This window comes from Lygodium microphyllum, chromosome 19 (genome assembly GCF_053477565.2).
Source record: "Lygodium microphyllum isolate KBCC chromosome 19, Lygodium_microphyllum_v1.1.10, whole genome shotgun sequence".
Lineage (NCBI taxonomy): Eukaryota > Viridiplantae > Streptophyta > Polypodiopsida > Schizaeales > Lygodiaceae > Lygodium > Lygodium microphyllum.
Window position 1 is genome coordinate 67,725,061 of NC_141153.1, and position 17,066 is coordinate 67,742,126.

The 17,066-nt window shown below is 44.8% G+C and overlaps 1 protein-coding gene across 6 annotated transcripts in view; it reads right to left on the reverse strand.

The window, feature by feature from the left end:
- LOC148019980 (ENHANCED DISEASE RESISTANCE protein (DUF1336)) overlaps window positions 1–17,066 on the reverse strand; it is a 218,773-nt gene that overhangs the window by 116,310 nt on the left and 85,397 nt on the right. For all 6 annotated transcript variants that reach the window (XM_087700219.1, XM_087700215.1, XM_087700217.1 and 3 more), the window contains 4 exons: window positions 10,428–10,492; window positions 10,064–10,135; window positions 9,702–9,869; window positions 3,501–3,709 (listed from right to left, as the gene is read on the reverse strand). In XM_087700219.1, the coding sequence (XP_087556345.1) occupies window positions 3,501–3,709; window positions 9,702–9,869; window positions 10,064–10,135; window positions 10,428–10,492 (514 nt within the window). The remainder of the gene's footprint in view (window positions 1–3,500; window positions 3,710–9,701; window positions 9,870–10,063; window positions 10,136–10,427; window positions 10,493–17,066) is intronic.

The window sequence follows — 17,066 nt, forward strand, 5'->3', positions numbered from 1 at the left end:
CCTTCACTACTTTTCCAATAGGTGTGAAGAAGGCCTTAGATAGGCCATCCTCCCCCGGGCATTTCTGCCCACCTGTGTATGGAAGGCCTCCTCTAGTTCCTTCTCTATGAAGGGGGCTAGGAGGGAGCGTCCCATCCGAGGAACGGAATGTGATCCCATACCTGCTCTCTACATCTCTACCCTCTAGCTGAAGTTGTCTCCTGCTGGAAGAGGCGCATGTAATAGTCGATGGCAATCTCCATCACCTTGTCTTGGCTACAACGAGTCCTCCCATACTCATCCTGAAAGCTGCGTATCTGCTCTTCTGTAGTGCAAGGCTGGTGCACTTGAAAGAACTCCCTGCACATCATGTCCCCCTTCCACACCCAAAAGGCTGCTGAGGTTCGGAAAGAAAACTCCGAACGCCTGTCCTCTAGGCCAGCAATGGCTGCTCGCGTACGCACATCCTGTGCGTAGAGGATGGGGTCCCCTAGTGCCTCCTGTAATAATCTCTGCATGGCTGCCAAGTCCCACCACAGTGCTCTCTCCTCCTTCCAGCTCTGTTGCCTAGCCTATATGGCTGCCTCTTGGCAGATTCTGGCCGACTCTATTAGGACCTCTGCAACCTCCTCTGCTATCCGGTCCCTCCTGCCCCACTCTCTGGTCCAAATCTGCTCTATCTGTCTCGTCACCTCCTCCCTCCTATAGATCAAGTAAGGAATCTAACAAGATCGTGTGTCTAGGGCGAATGCTAGGGGTCAAGTGTCAAGAGAACCGGGCAATGATTGGACAACGTGATGCCTGCCAATTGCTCAATCTGGCCTCCACGAGAGCCTCCCCACTCTCCCACATAAAACCTGTCCAATCTCTCCAGCAGTGCTCCACCTAGCCGCTTGTACCCCCAGTGAATTCCAATGATCTCTCCCTCCTGTGGAAGGCAGGGTCTCTCCAAGCATCGCGTGCTCCAACTGCCAGCAAGAAGACCTCCCATGCCGCTTGCTCCTCCCCAACCATGGCCTGGTAGTTTCTGCCTCTGCTTTGTTAGTCCTCCAGAGTCTCCAGATTGTTGGACTCTCCTCCAACAATCCAGAAGTCCCCCTCTGAAAGTCTATCCGCCATCTCCACCCAGAACCTGTTGCGTACCCTAACCTCCGTAGGGGCATAGACATTAAGGACTCCAAAGCACAAGTCCCCAATATCCAATTTGACCCATAGAACCCCCCTTGCCACTATCGTCCCGTGGTCTCGTACACAAACAGTGAGACTCGGGCCAATAGAGGTGCAAACACCTCCACTCCTGCCATGGATACCTATGGCGTGCTCCTAGTAAGTGTGCGAGCTGCCTGGAAGCACCTTCCCTACCCGCTGGGCTTGGATGGGACTGAGCTCCTGCTCCTATAAAAGTAAGATGTCGATCCGTCTAGCCAGGGCAGGCTGCAGCTCTTGCCGAACAATCAACTCTAGTGGAGGCTATTCACATTCCAAGATGCTAGGTGCAAGCTCATGGGGGAACCTATGATTGACCGAACAGGCATCTGTTCGGTGTGGAGGCTGCTAATGAGGAGGAGAAACTGTGAGGCATGCAAGTACACTTTGCCGCCGGTCTGGACGGCGAACTCCAATCCCCCATGGTGGCCCTCGGCCAAACCATAGGGGTGATAGATGCTCCAGGTGGTACTATCAATGCATCTATCAGCCATACTGAGAGTCGTGACTCGGTACACTAGTAGAAACGGGCCACCTGTGCCAAGGGCCACTCGATCACGTCCCTCGGAGCTCTCCACTATGGAGGGGATCAAAAGATAACGCTCTAGTGTGGGACCTCGGCACCAGCCCACCAGTTAATGTCCATCATGCACCCAGGCCACTGTTGTGCAAACAGTGCTAATCCTTCATCTCCCATCCACTGGGATGCGATTCACCACTTGGCTCTTCAACTCCTTCTCTATCTATGTAGTCGTCCACTCCCCTGAGTCAGAGGACTAAAGAAAAAAGACGTAGTTTGGTCCATCCGATGGTGCTAGTAGATGGGCCTTGCTCCTCCTTGACTTACGAACCACGAAGATCCCCACCTCTAGAGGTAGTGGGAACTCTTCGCGCTCCGCAACTCTCAAGTAGGACCATGGGCCACTGCGGAAGGATTCCTGTGGCAACAGCTGTGCCTGTCTCAAGAAGGTGTGACGGGCGGTAGGGGTGGATGAGCTGGTGGCTGTATGGGAGGGGGAGGACTACCGATGCGAGGAGGAAGTAGGTGTGTGTGGCTCATCGCCTCCTGTGGGAGGATGGGGGGTGAGGCTGGGAGGGACCACCTGAACCGAGTGCGGATCTGGGGGGGTGCTCGGTAGGGGAGGTGGTGGGGGGGATGAGGATCGAGGGGTGGTGGGATGGGACAGAGATGCATGGCGGGTGTGGGGGGGACTAGTGGCCGTGGAAAGGGGAGGCTGTGGGCCACGGTCAGTGGGGGGGCGTGGAGGGGGTGGGGGGGGGGGGGGGGGGGGGGGGGGGGGGGGGGGGGTACAGGGGCCGTGAAAACTCAAGCAAAGTAGTCTATGGCACGCATGGTGGATGTGGGGAGCTGCAGTCCTACCGGGTGGGACGGACAGGGGGGGCTCTGGAGTGCTCTGCCGAGGGGGCTCTGGAGTGCAGTCACAACTGGGCGGGCATGCGAGGAAGAAAAAGGCCAGGCAAGGGGGAAGCAGTCAGGTGGGGGGGTCAGGCGGGGGAGACGGCCAGCGATCTGGAGGGCGCAATCAGACAGGGCGGGAGGGAGCGATCAAACGGAGGGAGGGGACACGAACGATTGGGGGGTGGGCACGATCCGACGGAGCGGGGGAAGCATGCGACGTGACGGGTGCCAAGCAGGATGCGTCCGTTTTTCCTCCTCACTCTATTTTAGAATCATGATGTATGAAAAAACCAACTAACTTATGCCAGTTGATTTTCCCACCTGGTGCTATGCAAACACCTCTAGAGCCAACCTCAAGCTCTCCAGCATCACCACATCATCCTCAACATACACCTGTGTCATCTGTATACTCCAGTCCAACAGCTCCATTTTTGTCTGCACCAGCAACCTGAGATGTGCTGCTGTCATTGACCGTTGGCCCACACCACAATCTACGTTTTACTCTGCTCGACCTCATCCATGCAGCACTCCTGGGCCATTAAGAAAGAATACAGGAGATCATTTGACGTGCCTGCCTGCCCATGGGCTTTTACTATTCCCCTGGTCACCTGGTATTCCGTTAACAAAAGACCAAAGTCAAGTACATGGTAATGCCCTGGGGCATCTCCGCCTCCCCCCCCCCCAAAAATGTATGAGAGACTCCCCAGAAGTGGCAAACTAGAGGTGTTCTTGTTGGGAGTAATTTCCTGCTTCCCTAACTTTGTTGCTTTGTTTTTTGTGGTGCCTCTATTTACATCAGAGACTTGGATTTGTAATGATTTACGGTTTTGCAAGATGGTAAGATATCATTGAACAAATTTTCAAAAGAATAGACCATGAGTTAAAAGTCCCAAACCTTTGTGGGTTTCTCATCATCTTCCTCACTGCTGTATTCATCTTCTTCGTCTGGCACTTCAGCTGCAATTGCATCATAGAATTCCTCATGCCCAGCACCTGGTCTCTCATCTTCTTCACGACTACCAGGTAACATTGTGCCTTTTTTCACCTCTGTTGTCAATATATGAGCATCTAAAGCAGGACTTGATGCAATAAAATCCCTCAGACCTGATTCACCAGACCAAGATTTGGATGTTTATTTAGACAGTCAGTTATGTCACAGCTTCTCAACACAGAACAGAAAGTAACACTTTCACAAACATATCAAGTAGCTGCTTGCAAAAAACTTGTAGACACATTTGACTGCACAAGCAATCCATTCATAAAAGATCACATGTCAAAATGAAAAGGTTGGCATATTTTAGAATCAGCACGAACAACTGCAATTTTTCCAATCCACAAGCTATACCATTTTAAGATTTAGTTGGTAAGATAAGAACCAGATTTGAGCTCATATGGAGAAATATGATTTCAATCAGGTTAAATCAAGCAGGAGAAATACCGAAGAACAGCCAAAAAGCAAACCAAACTCATGGTACCCACTGTTTTTAACCTCCAAGTCATTTACAACATGAACCAACTAAGAAGCAATACACACATACTTGAATTCGGGAGCCCTTCTTTTTTCTTTTTTCATGAGACTTCCCAAAACTGGCTGAAAAGCTGCATGTCAACCTATTCTAGAAGTTTTCTACACCTTTTTAGAATATTTACAAGAAATAGTATCCAAAATATCAAAAATTGTCCAAAAATCCCGTATTTTTGAACCATCCATACTATGGACACTAACACTAATGACTAATATGATGTTGACTCTCTAGATCTATACCCCGGATAATGATGCACTCCAGGTTTTTCACACTGTGCCCACATAGTGTACTTCTGAATTCTATATGAGAGATGAGGCACCAAGGTCTTTTAAAATACATGTATTTTGAGCAGCCTCTCCTCTTCCAGAGGAGAAAAAGAATTCTATTAATAAATCATCTAAAGACAAAATTCCCAAGGCAAAATACAAAGTATAAAAAAGCCTTGTATGGAACTTCCATAACAAAAAATATATAGCAAATTGGAAGTCAATTACAAAGGCATGTATGCATAACCAGTCCGGAGGACAATAGTGCCAAACTATAGGTGGCTGGCAATGCGAGAAGTGTCAAAATCCCGAGTCCTAAGAGGCATCTCTCGACCTCATAGTCTTTGAACTGTTGTGTACCTTCTCCCATCTCTCATGGAGCATTTGGACAATCTGCTTCCAAAATCCTAGAGCGAGTCACTATAGTAGATATGTCCACTAAATCTATAGAATGGTCTGGCGGTCCATATAACAAGCAACAATGCTAGTTGTGCACTCCCATCTATGGCAGTGCCCTTGGGTCCACATTATCTATGGGAAATCTCGCAACACAATCCTACTTACAAGCTTTCCCAAGGGCCAAGATAAGGTATGCATGAAATCCTTTGCATCCTCATATCCACAAGATCAATAATAATACATTCTTGGACATCTCGAAGGGCCCTAGCAACATTGGTCATAATGCACATTAAAGTGGCCTAGTGCAAATGCAGTAGGGACACAACCCAACTTCAAGAGAAGAAATGGTCTGCAAAAGTGCCCCCTTTCAAGTGAAAATATACACGGTGCATTATTCCAGGATAGTTAAGACGCAACTAGTTAGTTAGGTCTTTTATGAGAAGTATCCCACAAAATGCATATGCAATTGCGATTTATGGCCCTCAAACTCGGCAAAACAAAGACAATGCCAACAGCTGCCATAACATCTTTCAGAAGAGGCCAATACACAACGGGACATACAAAACAATCACAGAACAAGGGCAATCATGCCAAGAGATCATCACAATGCCTTGCCAAGAAGCCATAGGAGTTATGAACAAGAAGGTGAGGTAAGAGATAGTAATGTATTAATGTTCCAAAAAGATGTGAAAATTTACACGTCTCTCCCTTTTATATCTATTTTAGTGTGACAAGGTATTATTATTAATTCTATACTAAACATATCTTCCCCACAAAAATTTCATCCACAATCCCCCTACAATAAGGACTGTAACCACCGATGGATCCAAGACTGCATCGAGTCCATACACCTATCACCTCCCCAAACATATGGCATGCATATGCTACCTCCTTATATCACGTACATGGGCAGCCCCCGTTGCCCCAACCACCAGACGACAAATCCACATCATCTACCTTCTTCAGCACAGTGAGGGTTCGCAATGCCATCAATAAGACTTCAAAACGGCCGGGCCCAAGACCATGATGGACTAGTAATACAGCACCTATCATATGCGAGAGACATCCTAGCACCTCTTCTAGCACACCTATTCAACAAGGTCATATATGAAGGCTTCCTTGCTAGTTGGTCAACTAATACTATAGTACAAATCTTGAAAGCTAGAGACCCCATGGTTCCTGCGAACTATAGGACAGTCATGGTTGGCCATGTGTTAGCCAAGCTTTATGGATGAATACTAGAGCATATGCTAAGCAAATGGGCAAAGAAGCACCAACATCATGCATGTGGACAAGCAAGGTTTAGGAGGGGCTACTCCACTCTTGATCATATCCTCACACTCCAATCCATCATCAAGAATAGCAGGGCAGGAACGTGCTTTGTGGATTTCCATAAGGCCTTTGACATAGTACCACATGCTAGGCTCATGTAGAGACTACAAGAGTTGGAGATCCCGTTGGAGATAAGATGTACTAGAACTGAACACATCTGTTATAGGACAAATACAAGCACCAAGAGGGGTGTCAGAGGAGATCACCAACACCAAAAAGAGGGATGCCCACTCTCACCTACTCTATTCGGCCTTTATATTGATGAGATATTAGACCACATTGATGAACTCGGAGGAGAGGGAGCTGGCCTGGCAAAGACATTGATACCCATATTAATGTATACTAATGACATATCTCCAGTACACCGAAGGAATTGCAGCACCACCTAAATGCACTACAGGCCTTCTGTCAGGACAAGGATCTCAAACTGAACCTTGAGAAAACCAAAGTTATGGTGTTTAACACTTCCTCCCAGCGGATTCACCCATCAGTACCCCATTTCGCATGTGGAGAGGAGATCGTAGACATGGTCCGAAGATATGTTTACTTGGGGATTACATTTTCAGGGCCAAGATTCACTTTGAGGAGAGTAGCAAAGGATAGATTGGCACAAGATTATGCGGGGCTAGGGTCGATGGAGGGCCACTGTGTACACATACAGTTTCAGGAGCCTCCAACAAAGCTCTAGCTCTTCCACACTTTGGTCACACCAACAATTCTATATGGGGCCCCCATATGGGGATTGAGCCTCTACTACACGATTAGAGCCACACACGATAAACCACTACCTAAGGGGAAGGAGATATATGAGGGGTGGGAGGCAAATGGAGAGACCCCTAGTACTAATGATTTCACGGATGATTTGAAGTAAGCCCTCTATACCACATGAGATTATCAGAGCTGAGATGGGAGCACCACCCATAGTGGCAGAGGCCCTCTCCTACACGGTGACTTTCTTGCATAATCTCTAGACCTTCCCGAGATAGAGATATTCCCTGCTTGCACTAGAGTCATCTAGATAGCTGGGATTACAACGGGATACTAAGTGGTGCCGATATGCTTGAATACACATGGATCACTACCCACACTTCGAGGGGAGCTGAACTGCATCATCAAGATGGACAATATTCAGATAGACATAGCCAAGACATGGGTGATACCTACTAAGGATCTAGGGACGAATATGGCTTTCTACTTGGAGCATCTTTTACACATATCCTTGGAGGACTTGAGGGAAAATGTCAACAACATCAAAGGCCAGCTGAGCTAGAGGCCCACGAGCATGCAGCAATGACTACCTCAACTACTACTATTGCGATTGCTGTTTGGAGGGCAGTGGATCCTTGGTAGGAGTAGGAACTCGAGCAATAGGAAAATCAAAGGATTTATATCTCTCTCTTATTTTCATAACAGGTAACTGTGTTAATTACAAAAAAAGTACAAGATTACATGATTACAAGATGCAGTATGGCTCTAGGCCATCGTGCATAGACTCGCTTTACAAAAGATCAGATAACTAAAAGAGTACAACAGTCACTACAAAGAAGCAACAGAGATTTAAGGGACCAAGTCCTCCCTGGAAAGGAGATCAGTGTGCTGAATAAGGTGAAGCTGCCAATATGCAAAGACTGCAAATCCATTTAATACCACTGATGAGGGGGGATTTGGCTGTATTAATATGAAGACCAGAGGCTTGGCCAAAAAGTTTCCATACATCCAATGCCTTATAGGAGGTTCTCTCGTTCCGCTTTGAGAATCGTGAATTTGTCATCTGCTAGCAATTGGCCCACAAAATGTTCACCAAAGGGAAAAGAGAATGTACACACACACACACACACACATGCCAATTCCATGCCCCATGAATTTCACACATGGTAGGGTGAGGAAGGCCATCAAGCATCTACAGCATGGACAATCGATGAATCATACAGGTATACAAGATGAGCACTCCATTTACACAGTGAATATCTTGGCCCCCCTCCTTGCATTTTTGTTTACCTAGCCCTACCACATCCACCTTCTTCACACATGATATGGTGAGGTAGGCCATCAAGCATCTACAACATGGATGATCAATCGATCATACAAGTACACAGGTGAATGCTTCATTTCTGTAGTAGATATCTTGGCCTCCCTCCTTTCCTTTATGTTTAACAAGGCCCTTGCAGAAGGTTTCCCAATGAGGGGTGTGTACACAACATTGTGTCTATCCACAGTCTGGAGACCTAGATCTTTGCAACCACATGACCATAATGGTGGGCACACACTAGCCAAGATTTATGGAGCAGTGATGGAGGCCTAGTTGAGCACCTATGCCAAGAAAGGGGTATTGACAGCCGCATGACATACTGGATTCAAACAAGGGTTCTCTACACTAGATCACATCTTCACCCTGAGGGATATGTTGGACCAAGCGAAAGCCAGGAAAAAGAGACTCTAATCTGCTTTATGGATTTCTGCAAAAGTGTGCAGACACTTGCGATCCAATCAAACATAATTTGGGGCATACATGCACTGTATGAGAGGATGGTAGCCCAAGTCAGATCCCCAGGAGGACTTTCAGATTGGTTATGTGAGCTATGGGTGCTCCACTGGAGTCTGAGGGAGAAGATGGACCTGCTACTGTCTGACGAACCAACTTTTCTCCATCTCACTACTGTGCAGATTCCTGTGTTGCTGACTATCAGAGCTTTGGTGGTCATGTACTGTCACTTGTGGGGAAGGGAGAATCAAGGAGGACAACACGGATACTGCCCAAAAAAGCACTGCTAATGTGGGAAAGTGGATTCCATGGCAGGCAGGTAGGCTAGACAGAGAGGTGGGAGTAGCTGGGAATGGGTAGTGAGGGCTGGGCAGATAGTGAGTCCCCCATCGTGGTTGTTTTAGCTGAGTTCTGTGAGCTTTCAAAATACATACTCTCAAACATCATTAAACTCAGCCACAGGGGTTCTTAACACCAGCAAGAGCCAAGACACATCACTTCTTTTTACTTAGGGATGGCCGAGGCACAACTTGTTCTTTACTTGTGTGAGTTAAAGCCCAGATGGATCTATAGCGGCACAACTTGTTTCTTTAAATGTGTGATTGAAGCCTGGATGGATATATACTTCCCAATTTGGTTCCTTCCTCCTATATCCCTACAACTTTTTACAGGACTATTATTTTGCTTGAGCATTGCTGTAGAGATTGTACATTATCCTTGCTCCACGCTACTGTTGAGACATTTTTTCTTCAATTGTTTTCAGATTCGTATAACTAGACACCCTTTTCTCCACACAAATACAAGAAAGAGTATTGCAGTTAACATATATGGGACTATGATGGTAAAGATTTTTCCCCCATTTTTGGTAGGATTAGAGTGAGAACAATGATCCCTGCCAGTGTCTTCTCTGTAGTTACCATCATAGTTTAATACAGTACTAGAGAGCACATCAAGTGTCCCCCTGCCCTGGCCCCCCCACCCCCCAACCCTTCAAACCCAAAAAAAAAAAAGGAAAGCATACAAAATACAGAGCAAGCATTGGACCAATTTGACTAACCTGCATATGCAGGCTTGTAGACACATGTGCTAACCTGCTAACTGACAGAGTATGACATAAGGTACAGTTTTATCCAGCTTTGCATAGTACTTTCTCGTCCAGCGGCCCCAGCCTGTATTTTGTATCTCCATGGTTTGACTGACTAATGACCTTGAACTTCCAGGTCTGTTGAATGGAACAGGTTTGATTTCCCAAATTGATGCTACAGCACAACAAAAGAAAAAGGAGAACTCGGGCTATTTCAAACTGGAACTAGCTCCTACCTATAACAGATCAATAAACACTTTCTGGATACTTCTTGCTTTGACAATGATTCCTTTGTGCATTGATGAATTGAAGAACAGTGGTTTTAGAAAAAAAGAGTCTATGTTCCTGCCAATAAGAGAGCACACATACGATTTAAGGTGATGCGCCGAAAACCAGATTTCTTTGGGCAGTTCTTGTGCTTTGTCGATGACATAAATATGGCTGGAAATGAAGTAAAATGTTAGCCGTACTAACCATTTCATGACCAGGAACAGAATTTATTATCACCATGAAACATTCATTTCTGTAAAATGCTGGACCATCAGATAGATTTCTAACAATTTGATATCATCATCCTTATGATGACAAGCACATGCAAACGACAGCTCTGAGAAGAAAGGGGTGTTCTAAGAATTGCAACATTGGAATCAGCACTGAAAGCAGTCAAGTGCTCACAAAAGCCATGTTCACCTCAATTACCAAGCTGTAATCTGAAAAAGAGATGCACACTTACTGTATGTATTGTCTGGGTCATGGCGCCACATACGTGACAACACAAAATCCCGCTTAGAGTTCCATCTGCATGTCAAAATATGAATTTTTTGTTCAACCTGTTACATCTTTTGTGAACAGAATAGGAATGTATACACAAAAGTAACCATAGTCCTAGTGCATAGATTTATCCTAGTTGTGAGAACAAATTCATATAGCTATTACAACATTTGTAGACCATTTTCAAGACTTTTCATTGGAGAGCCAAACTCTCTAGCAGATGCAAGCAAAGTGCTCCTGCTAACAAGGTACAACTTTCTTTGCTCCTATATAGTCAATCTTCAGCATTTTTTCAGATACCTTTCACTTCTAAAACAGCTCAAACAGTCAACTAAATGCAGAGAAGGAAAAATGATTCTACACGTCCCAGTTATGCAAGACAAGGTGGATTCTCTACTTAAGCAAAGTGAAGAGATACAGAGAAAGATCCACTGTCTAAGCTTAGGTAAAGCCCAGCATGGACCAAAAGTTGAGCATTCTATCAGACCTGCTCTCTTTGCTTACCCCACAGTACTAAGACTCATGGTTAATGTCAACCTCAACAGACCAGCTATTTAAGACCACTCAGACATTTCAGACAATGGTGCAATGACATTAGAGCTTATTTTAGAACTAGCCACCTATAAATCATTTGATATAGGTCAAATAGGTGACCCAAGCAATAGTCAATGGTTAAGAATAGTAACATGATCTTTATGCATGTGAGCAAATGTTAACCTAAAAGAGATACATTACACATTAGCTCATTAAAACAGCCCCAAAACTCAAACTTTACCACAGTTTCTATGTCCCATAAGCAAACACCCAAACATTGTGAGGAACCATAGTATGGGGGAGTTTCGGAAATGGGGGAAACGGAAACAGGAAAAACTGGAGTTTCAAAGTTTCAGTCAAATATTGGAAAGGGGGAAACGGCATTTCAGATTGTACACTAAAATAAATATGTTATTACATGGATATGTAAATATATCAATCCTACAACAACATGTATCCAAATTTTACACAAAACTTTCGAGTCTTCATGTCATATGATCAAAATCATGATTCATTACAGGTGCCATGAGTGAAGACTCAATGGTTAAGATGGTTTAACACAGTTAAGACACAATTTTCAAAGCTTTAAACAATAAAACAAATTATAATATATACTCATGAATCATCTAAAGACTAATATCAAGAACGGTGGAACCAAGATGCATAATAAGCAAAATCAATATACATGTAACTGGACTGTCACTTTGTCCATTCCCAACATGTTGTACACGTCCCTTTTTGGCCGTCTTTCAACTTTGCTCTCTGCACCAACTCGAGACTCATCTTGATTTCCACCTAGCGCGCTTCATTCTCTTGATGCACCGTGATGGTGTCGTAGTTCCTGTTGAAAGTCCGGAGGAATTCCGCGCACTTCTCATAGTCCACGGCTTGGCCCACCTCCACATTCTTCGGTAGCTTACACTGCTTCACGATTTGCTTGATGGCTAGCTTCTCCATGACCATGTCTTCCAAATTCAAGATATGCCTGAATTTAAATTGGTTGTAGGCCCTTGTCTCCGCTGAGAGACCGTACTTTTCCTGCTCTTCCTCCAAGAATGACAGCTTGCACTGTGTGATGCGAATAATCTATCCAAAGTCTAATCGACACTGAGTACAAGTAACTATGGAGTAATAACTATCAACATCAATGAACAATCATGATATCATCATGTGCATGTGACATGTGTAATGCCACTCGTGACTGGTAACTAGCAAGTGCAATGCTAAACTAACTCCGGACTCCCAAGGTAACATGAGTCTAGTCTCTAGAGTCCACGAGTCATGACTCGTCCGGATTCTAAGGATTCTTACACTATCTTCTCATTCGACTCTAAGGACCCTTGTATCCCTTGATTCGATTGACATGCCTCCAAAATAGATATAGCACCATAATAAGGTAATGCCGGCTAGGAATTTGCAAAGAAGTTACGAAAATTGAAAAAAAAAGGAGGGGGAGAAAAAATAAAGGAGGGTGGAAGAAGAAGAAGAAGAACTTAGAAAAAATGAAGGAATGAGAAGAATCCAGAAGCAGGAGGGAAGAAGAAGAAGAAGGAAAGGAGGAGAAGGTGGAGGCGTTGAATGTGCTTTGAGTAAGAGGAGGAGACAATTGCGCAGAAGATGGGGAAAACTGAAAACCGCTCTATCATCCCTCGCAGGGTACCGAAACGGTGTTTCTCCATTCCCGTTTCAGTCCAAAACGGCCATTCCGTTTCGGGGCCCCCGAAACACCATTTCAAGGTACTAGAGGAAGCACATCTAGAAATAGGAGGTTGCCTGGCCACTTAGTTCATTTCTTGTTTTGCAGGTTACCCAAGTCCTTTCTAGCCTCTATCCATCATGCTCCTCATTCAACTTGCTGCCATGATCATCTCCAGCTATTGCCCTTCAACCTAGAGACTCCAACAGCTTGTGTTTTGCCTGAGCTTGTTGACCCCATCATCATCTACAGCAAGTCATTTTTGTGTTTTTCAGCACCTTTTTCATCAGCCTCTGCTCCGACTAGTGGTTAAAGCACTCAAGATCCGTCTCTAATGGATGGTACACATTGAGACCTCCCTCGACCCCCTCCGACAAGAGCCACTGACTGTTGGAGAGCTCTCCTTTGAGCATCTTGTACAACCTTTCCTTTATTTACAGCATTCATTGAATCACCTTAGAGCTCTCCTTCTTCTCTATTTGCATTTTTGTGTTTGGTGTTTTGCATTTTTGTGTTTTTGTGTTTGAGTTGTCTATGTTTCAAACATGGTCATATGCTTGGTGTTTTCTTTTGCAAACCTTAGCATATCTCCACATGGTATCAGAGCCGATGCTTTTTAAAAGAGTTAGCTTAAGCTATCGTGGATTGCTTGATCTATTCTTGACTACACTATATGTCACGTGTTCATTGATGATAACTCACATCAACTTCAGACCCTCTGAGGTTTTCTCAAACTACTCCTACAATGGAGGCTCTATTGAGGCATTATTAGGGTCTTGATTTGTGTAATGTCCTTGGACATCCGAATGGACGCTAGTAGTATTGGTCATAGTGGTCATGATATAACTTAGTGCAAATGCACTAAGGGCGCTTCAGGGTTAGGGCAGCTGGGTCCTATTTATAGGACTCAAGGCCCTATTGTACACACTCATTACATGATCACCACTCTTGGACTCATGGCCTGTTGTGACCGACACATCTGTACACTAGGATGGTGTGGGTTGGTGGTACGAGACACCAACCCTTGGGAAGTGGTCGTGACTCAGAGTGCAAATACCTCCTAGGTTCAAGGGTGAGCCCGTTTGGCTCTACAGCTAGGAGGTGCGTCTAGTATCAAGTCCCTTTTGTGTTGAGTTTGGCTTGCGTCATGTCTCATGTGTAGGCTGCATCCTAGGGGGATGTTTCAATTTGGGGGACAATCCTCTATCTACTAATCTTTCTTCTAAGGATCATTCATAAAGGCCCAGCTCTTCTTTGTTTCATATTCCTTCACAAGGTACATCTCAATTGGAGCACTCCCCTGATGAGACTAATCATCTCTCAAGTGAGAAAAGGCTATGAACTTGGGAAACATCCAAAGGTTCAAATTTCTCACAATCAAGCCTAGTGACAAGTTCGTATAATCCATTTTTTATGTGAGTCTAATAGCGTCTATACTTCTACATAGTTATACAAGGACCGATTGTATGTCACCATGGAGACCATAATTGGTGCCCATATGGAAGAAAACTCTATGATCACAGATGTTCAACAAGGTAATCTTTTATCTTTTGTTTCATTTGAGTTTAAGTTTGGTGCTTCACATTTACCTTCACTTTTCTCAATCTTCCCTCCCACTTTCACTTCATATTTAGATTCCTCTACATTCAATCTAGACCCCTATGTTAGACCAACCATAGATTATCCTGGCTTAATGCACATTGTGTTTGATTAAAATTTAGGTTTTAGGCCATCACTAGAGACTCAGAGGTGTACCATATTGCACCCTGATGTTTCATTACCGCAAATGCCACTCACGCACCATCCACCTTCTCCATCTATGCAAGTGTGACACTCGTTCCTCTAGCCCTATTGTGTGGGGGATTCCCCTCCTATGCACTCTATTATCCTTCCCAAGAGCTCAAATACATGAATCCTTTTCTTGTGGTAAAAAGCACCTCCTTTGAAGGACTCAAGCAATGGACAAGAATCACCTAAACACTTAGACTCAATCCCACCATCCCCAATTGATCCTAAACAGAAACCATCTTTGCATGCCGATACAAACTCTCCTTCTTTGAAGAAAAGAGGCAATAGTAAAGTCCAATCATCACAAAGACCCTCCTAGCATTAATTGCCTAAAAAGAATAGGTTTTGTACCTTTTGCCAAAAACCCAGCCATATCGACGACAATTGTTCCTCAAAGGCCAAGGGAATTAGACCCCCATCTAAAATCACACCATCCATAGCTAAAGGTATTTTACTCACATCGATGCTCAAACCATTCCCCATTTCCAAACCAACCTCAGCCCCTTCCAAGAGTGGTACTACCTGATTGGCGTTTTCCTTCTGGTGCTCTCACCCATCACTGTTAGGCTTCTAGACACCTGCGTTTGTGCTTAAGTGGCTTGGTGCCTCCATCTCCAATGGCACATTATGGAAACATTCATGTTCTAGTGCCTCCGCATCAATTGGCACCCATTGGACACTATCAGCCTATTTTTGCCTACCCACCTCCCCCCCCCCCTCCTTATTCCCCTCCACCACCCCCTTCCTATTCCACTTATCCAACACCTCATGGTTCTTCTTCCTCATCAACCAAATGTGCCTTTAATGATAAGTCTCGTTCTAACAGATCAAACTTCACTACTTGGTCAAACCTAGTGAGACACGTCCTTGACTCCCAAAACCTATGGGATCTTGTCCAGGTATTGGAACCCCAATCTGATCTTGCACTTGTTCCATATGAGGACTTTGCTCGTGGAAAGCTAGAAATGCCTCCACTATTGTCAAGCTAACGCAAGGTTTATTACTTGGATTTCATTCTTAGCTTCAATATTTTGACTTAGCATCCGATCGTTGGGCACACTTCACTGACCACTATGCGGCTTGGGATAGGACTCATTGCATCAATTTGGATCATGAGCTCCAACACTTTAAAATCATTGACCAAGATGACTTGAAAGTCAAGTTGGCTGAGCATTAGTGCCTTCTCACAAGAGTCCTCAAACCTTCAAGTCACATTGTTTTTCTAAACAAGCTATCGAGGAAATAAATCCATTTTGTACAGTAGGTGATTTCACAGCCTACCATGCCCACATTCTATGAATTTGAGTGTCAACGTCTATGTTACGCTTGGCTATTTGATCAATTTCATAGTTTGACCTCTACAGAGGGATGCTTGTTGCTTTTTCCTAGAAGGGGCAGCAAGGGAAAGGTAAACAAAATCAAATTTCCAATCAAAATCAAAACCAAATGTGAGACCCAAGGAAACTCCCATCATCTCTCAAACCCAGGTGGCAAAATGTACCAAAGAAAAATCGGTATTCTCAACATTGTCAAAAGGTTGGCCATTTTCATGACGAGTGCCAATCAAAGGCAAGAGGCACATCACCAAAAGCTAAGAATCAAACCCCTGCCCCTCAGTCGGGTAATCCCCAATCGGGGAAGTAAGGTGGTAGCAAGCCTCAGTAGTAGTGGCAAGACCAAACCCACATTGCCATTGGTCAGCTATCACAGTCGACAACGTTCTCAATGCCAAAGGACTTGTCTAATTGGTCTACAAAGGCCCAGATCGCCTCCATGTAGACATTTGAGGATGTGAGTCTTGTTCACATCTGCAAGTTGCGTCCTGATGGGGTAATTGCAAAGGCCCACTCGTCACAATCGAGTAATTCAGACACTCCTTGCATTATGGATCCGAAGCAACTCCCTCATCGTACGATCCCCATTGCAAACATTTTCATTTCCCGATCCCTTTCAACCAAGCACATCAGAGTTGGAAACAACTCCTCGATTACGATTCATGTTCACAATTGCATCACGCTTCCCACTGAACAAGGCCCAAATTACAGTACGTTGGATCATATATGCTATGTCTCCCAGCTAGGGGTGAACTTGTTATCTGTTCAACAGCTTTGTCGATTGGGTCAAGCAATCTTCTTGACAATGATCACAGTCAAGGTCCTTGACTCTCAAACTGATTTAGTGATTGCTTGCAATAACACACAGCCTAGTGGCTTGTACCACATGACAGTTTGTTTCCAAGCCAATAGCCAAGCGCGTTGAGTTCCACCTCTTTCAAGCTTTCGCTACTACACGGGAGCCTACAAGCACTAAGCATCTTTAGCATTTTTGCTTAGGACATCTCAGATACAACTCTCATTATGAGTTGTCACATCAACAAATGGTTGATGGCCTTCCCTGCCTAAAGCTATTGCGGACATCTATAAAGCTTGTCAACTCAAGAAACAATATTGTACCCCATTCCCTCAGCAATCTACACATAGAGTTGAGGCACTACTTAGATTGATTCATGTTGATCTTTGTACACCGACATCCACCGTTGCCTTAAACAACACATTGTACTTCGGTAGGAACAATGTGAGGAAA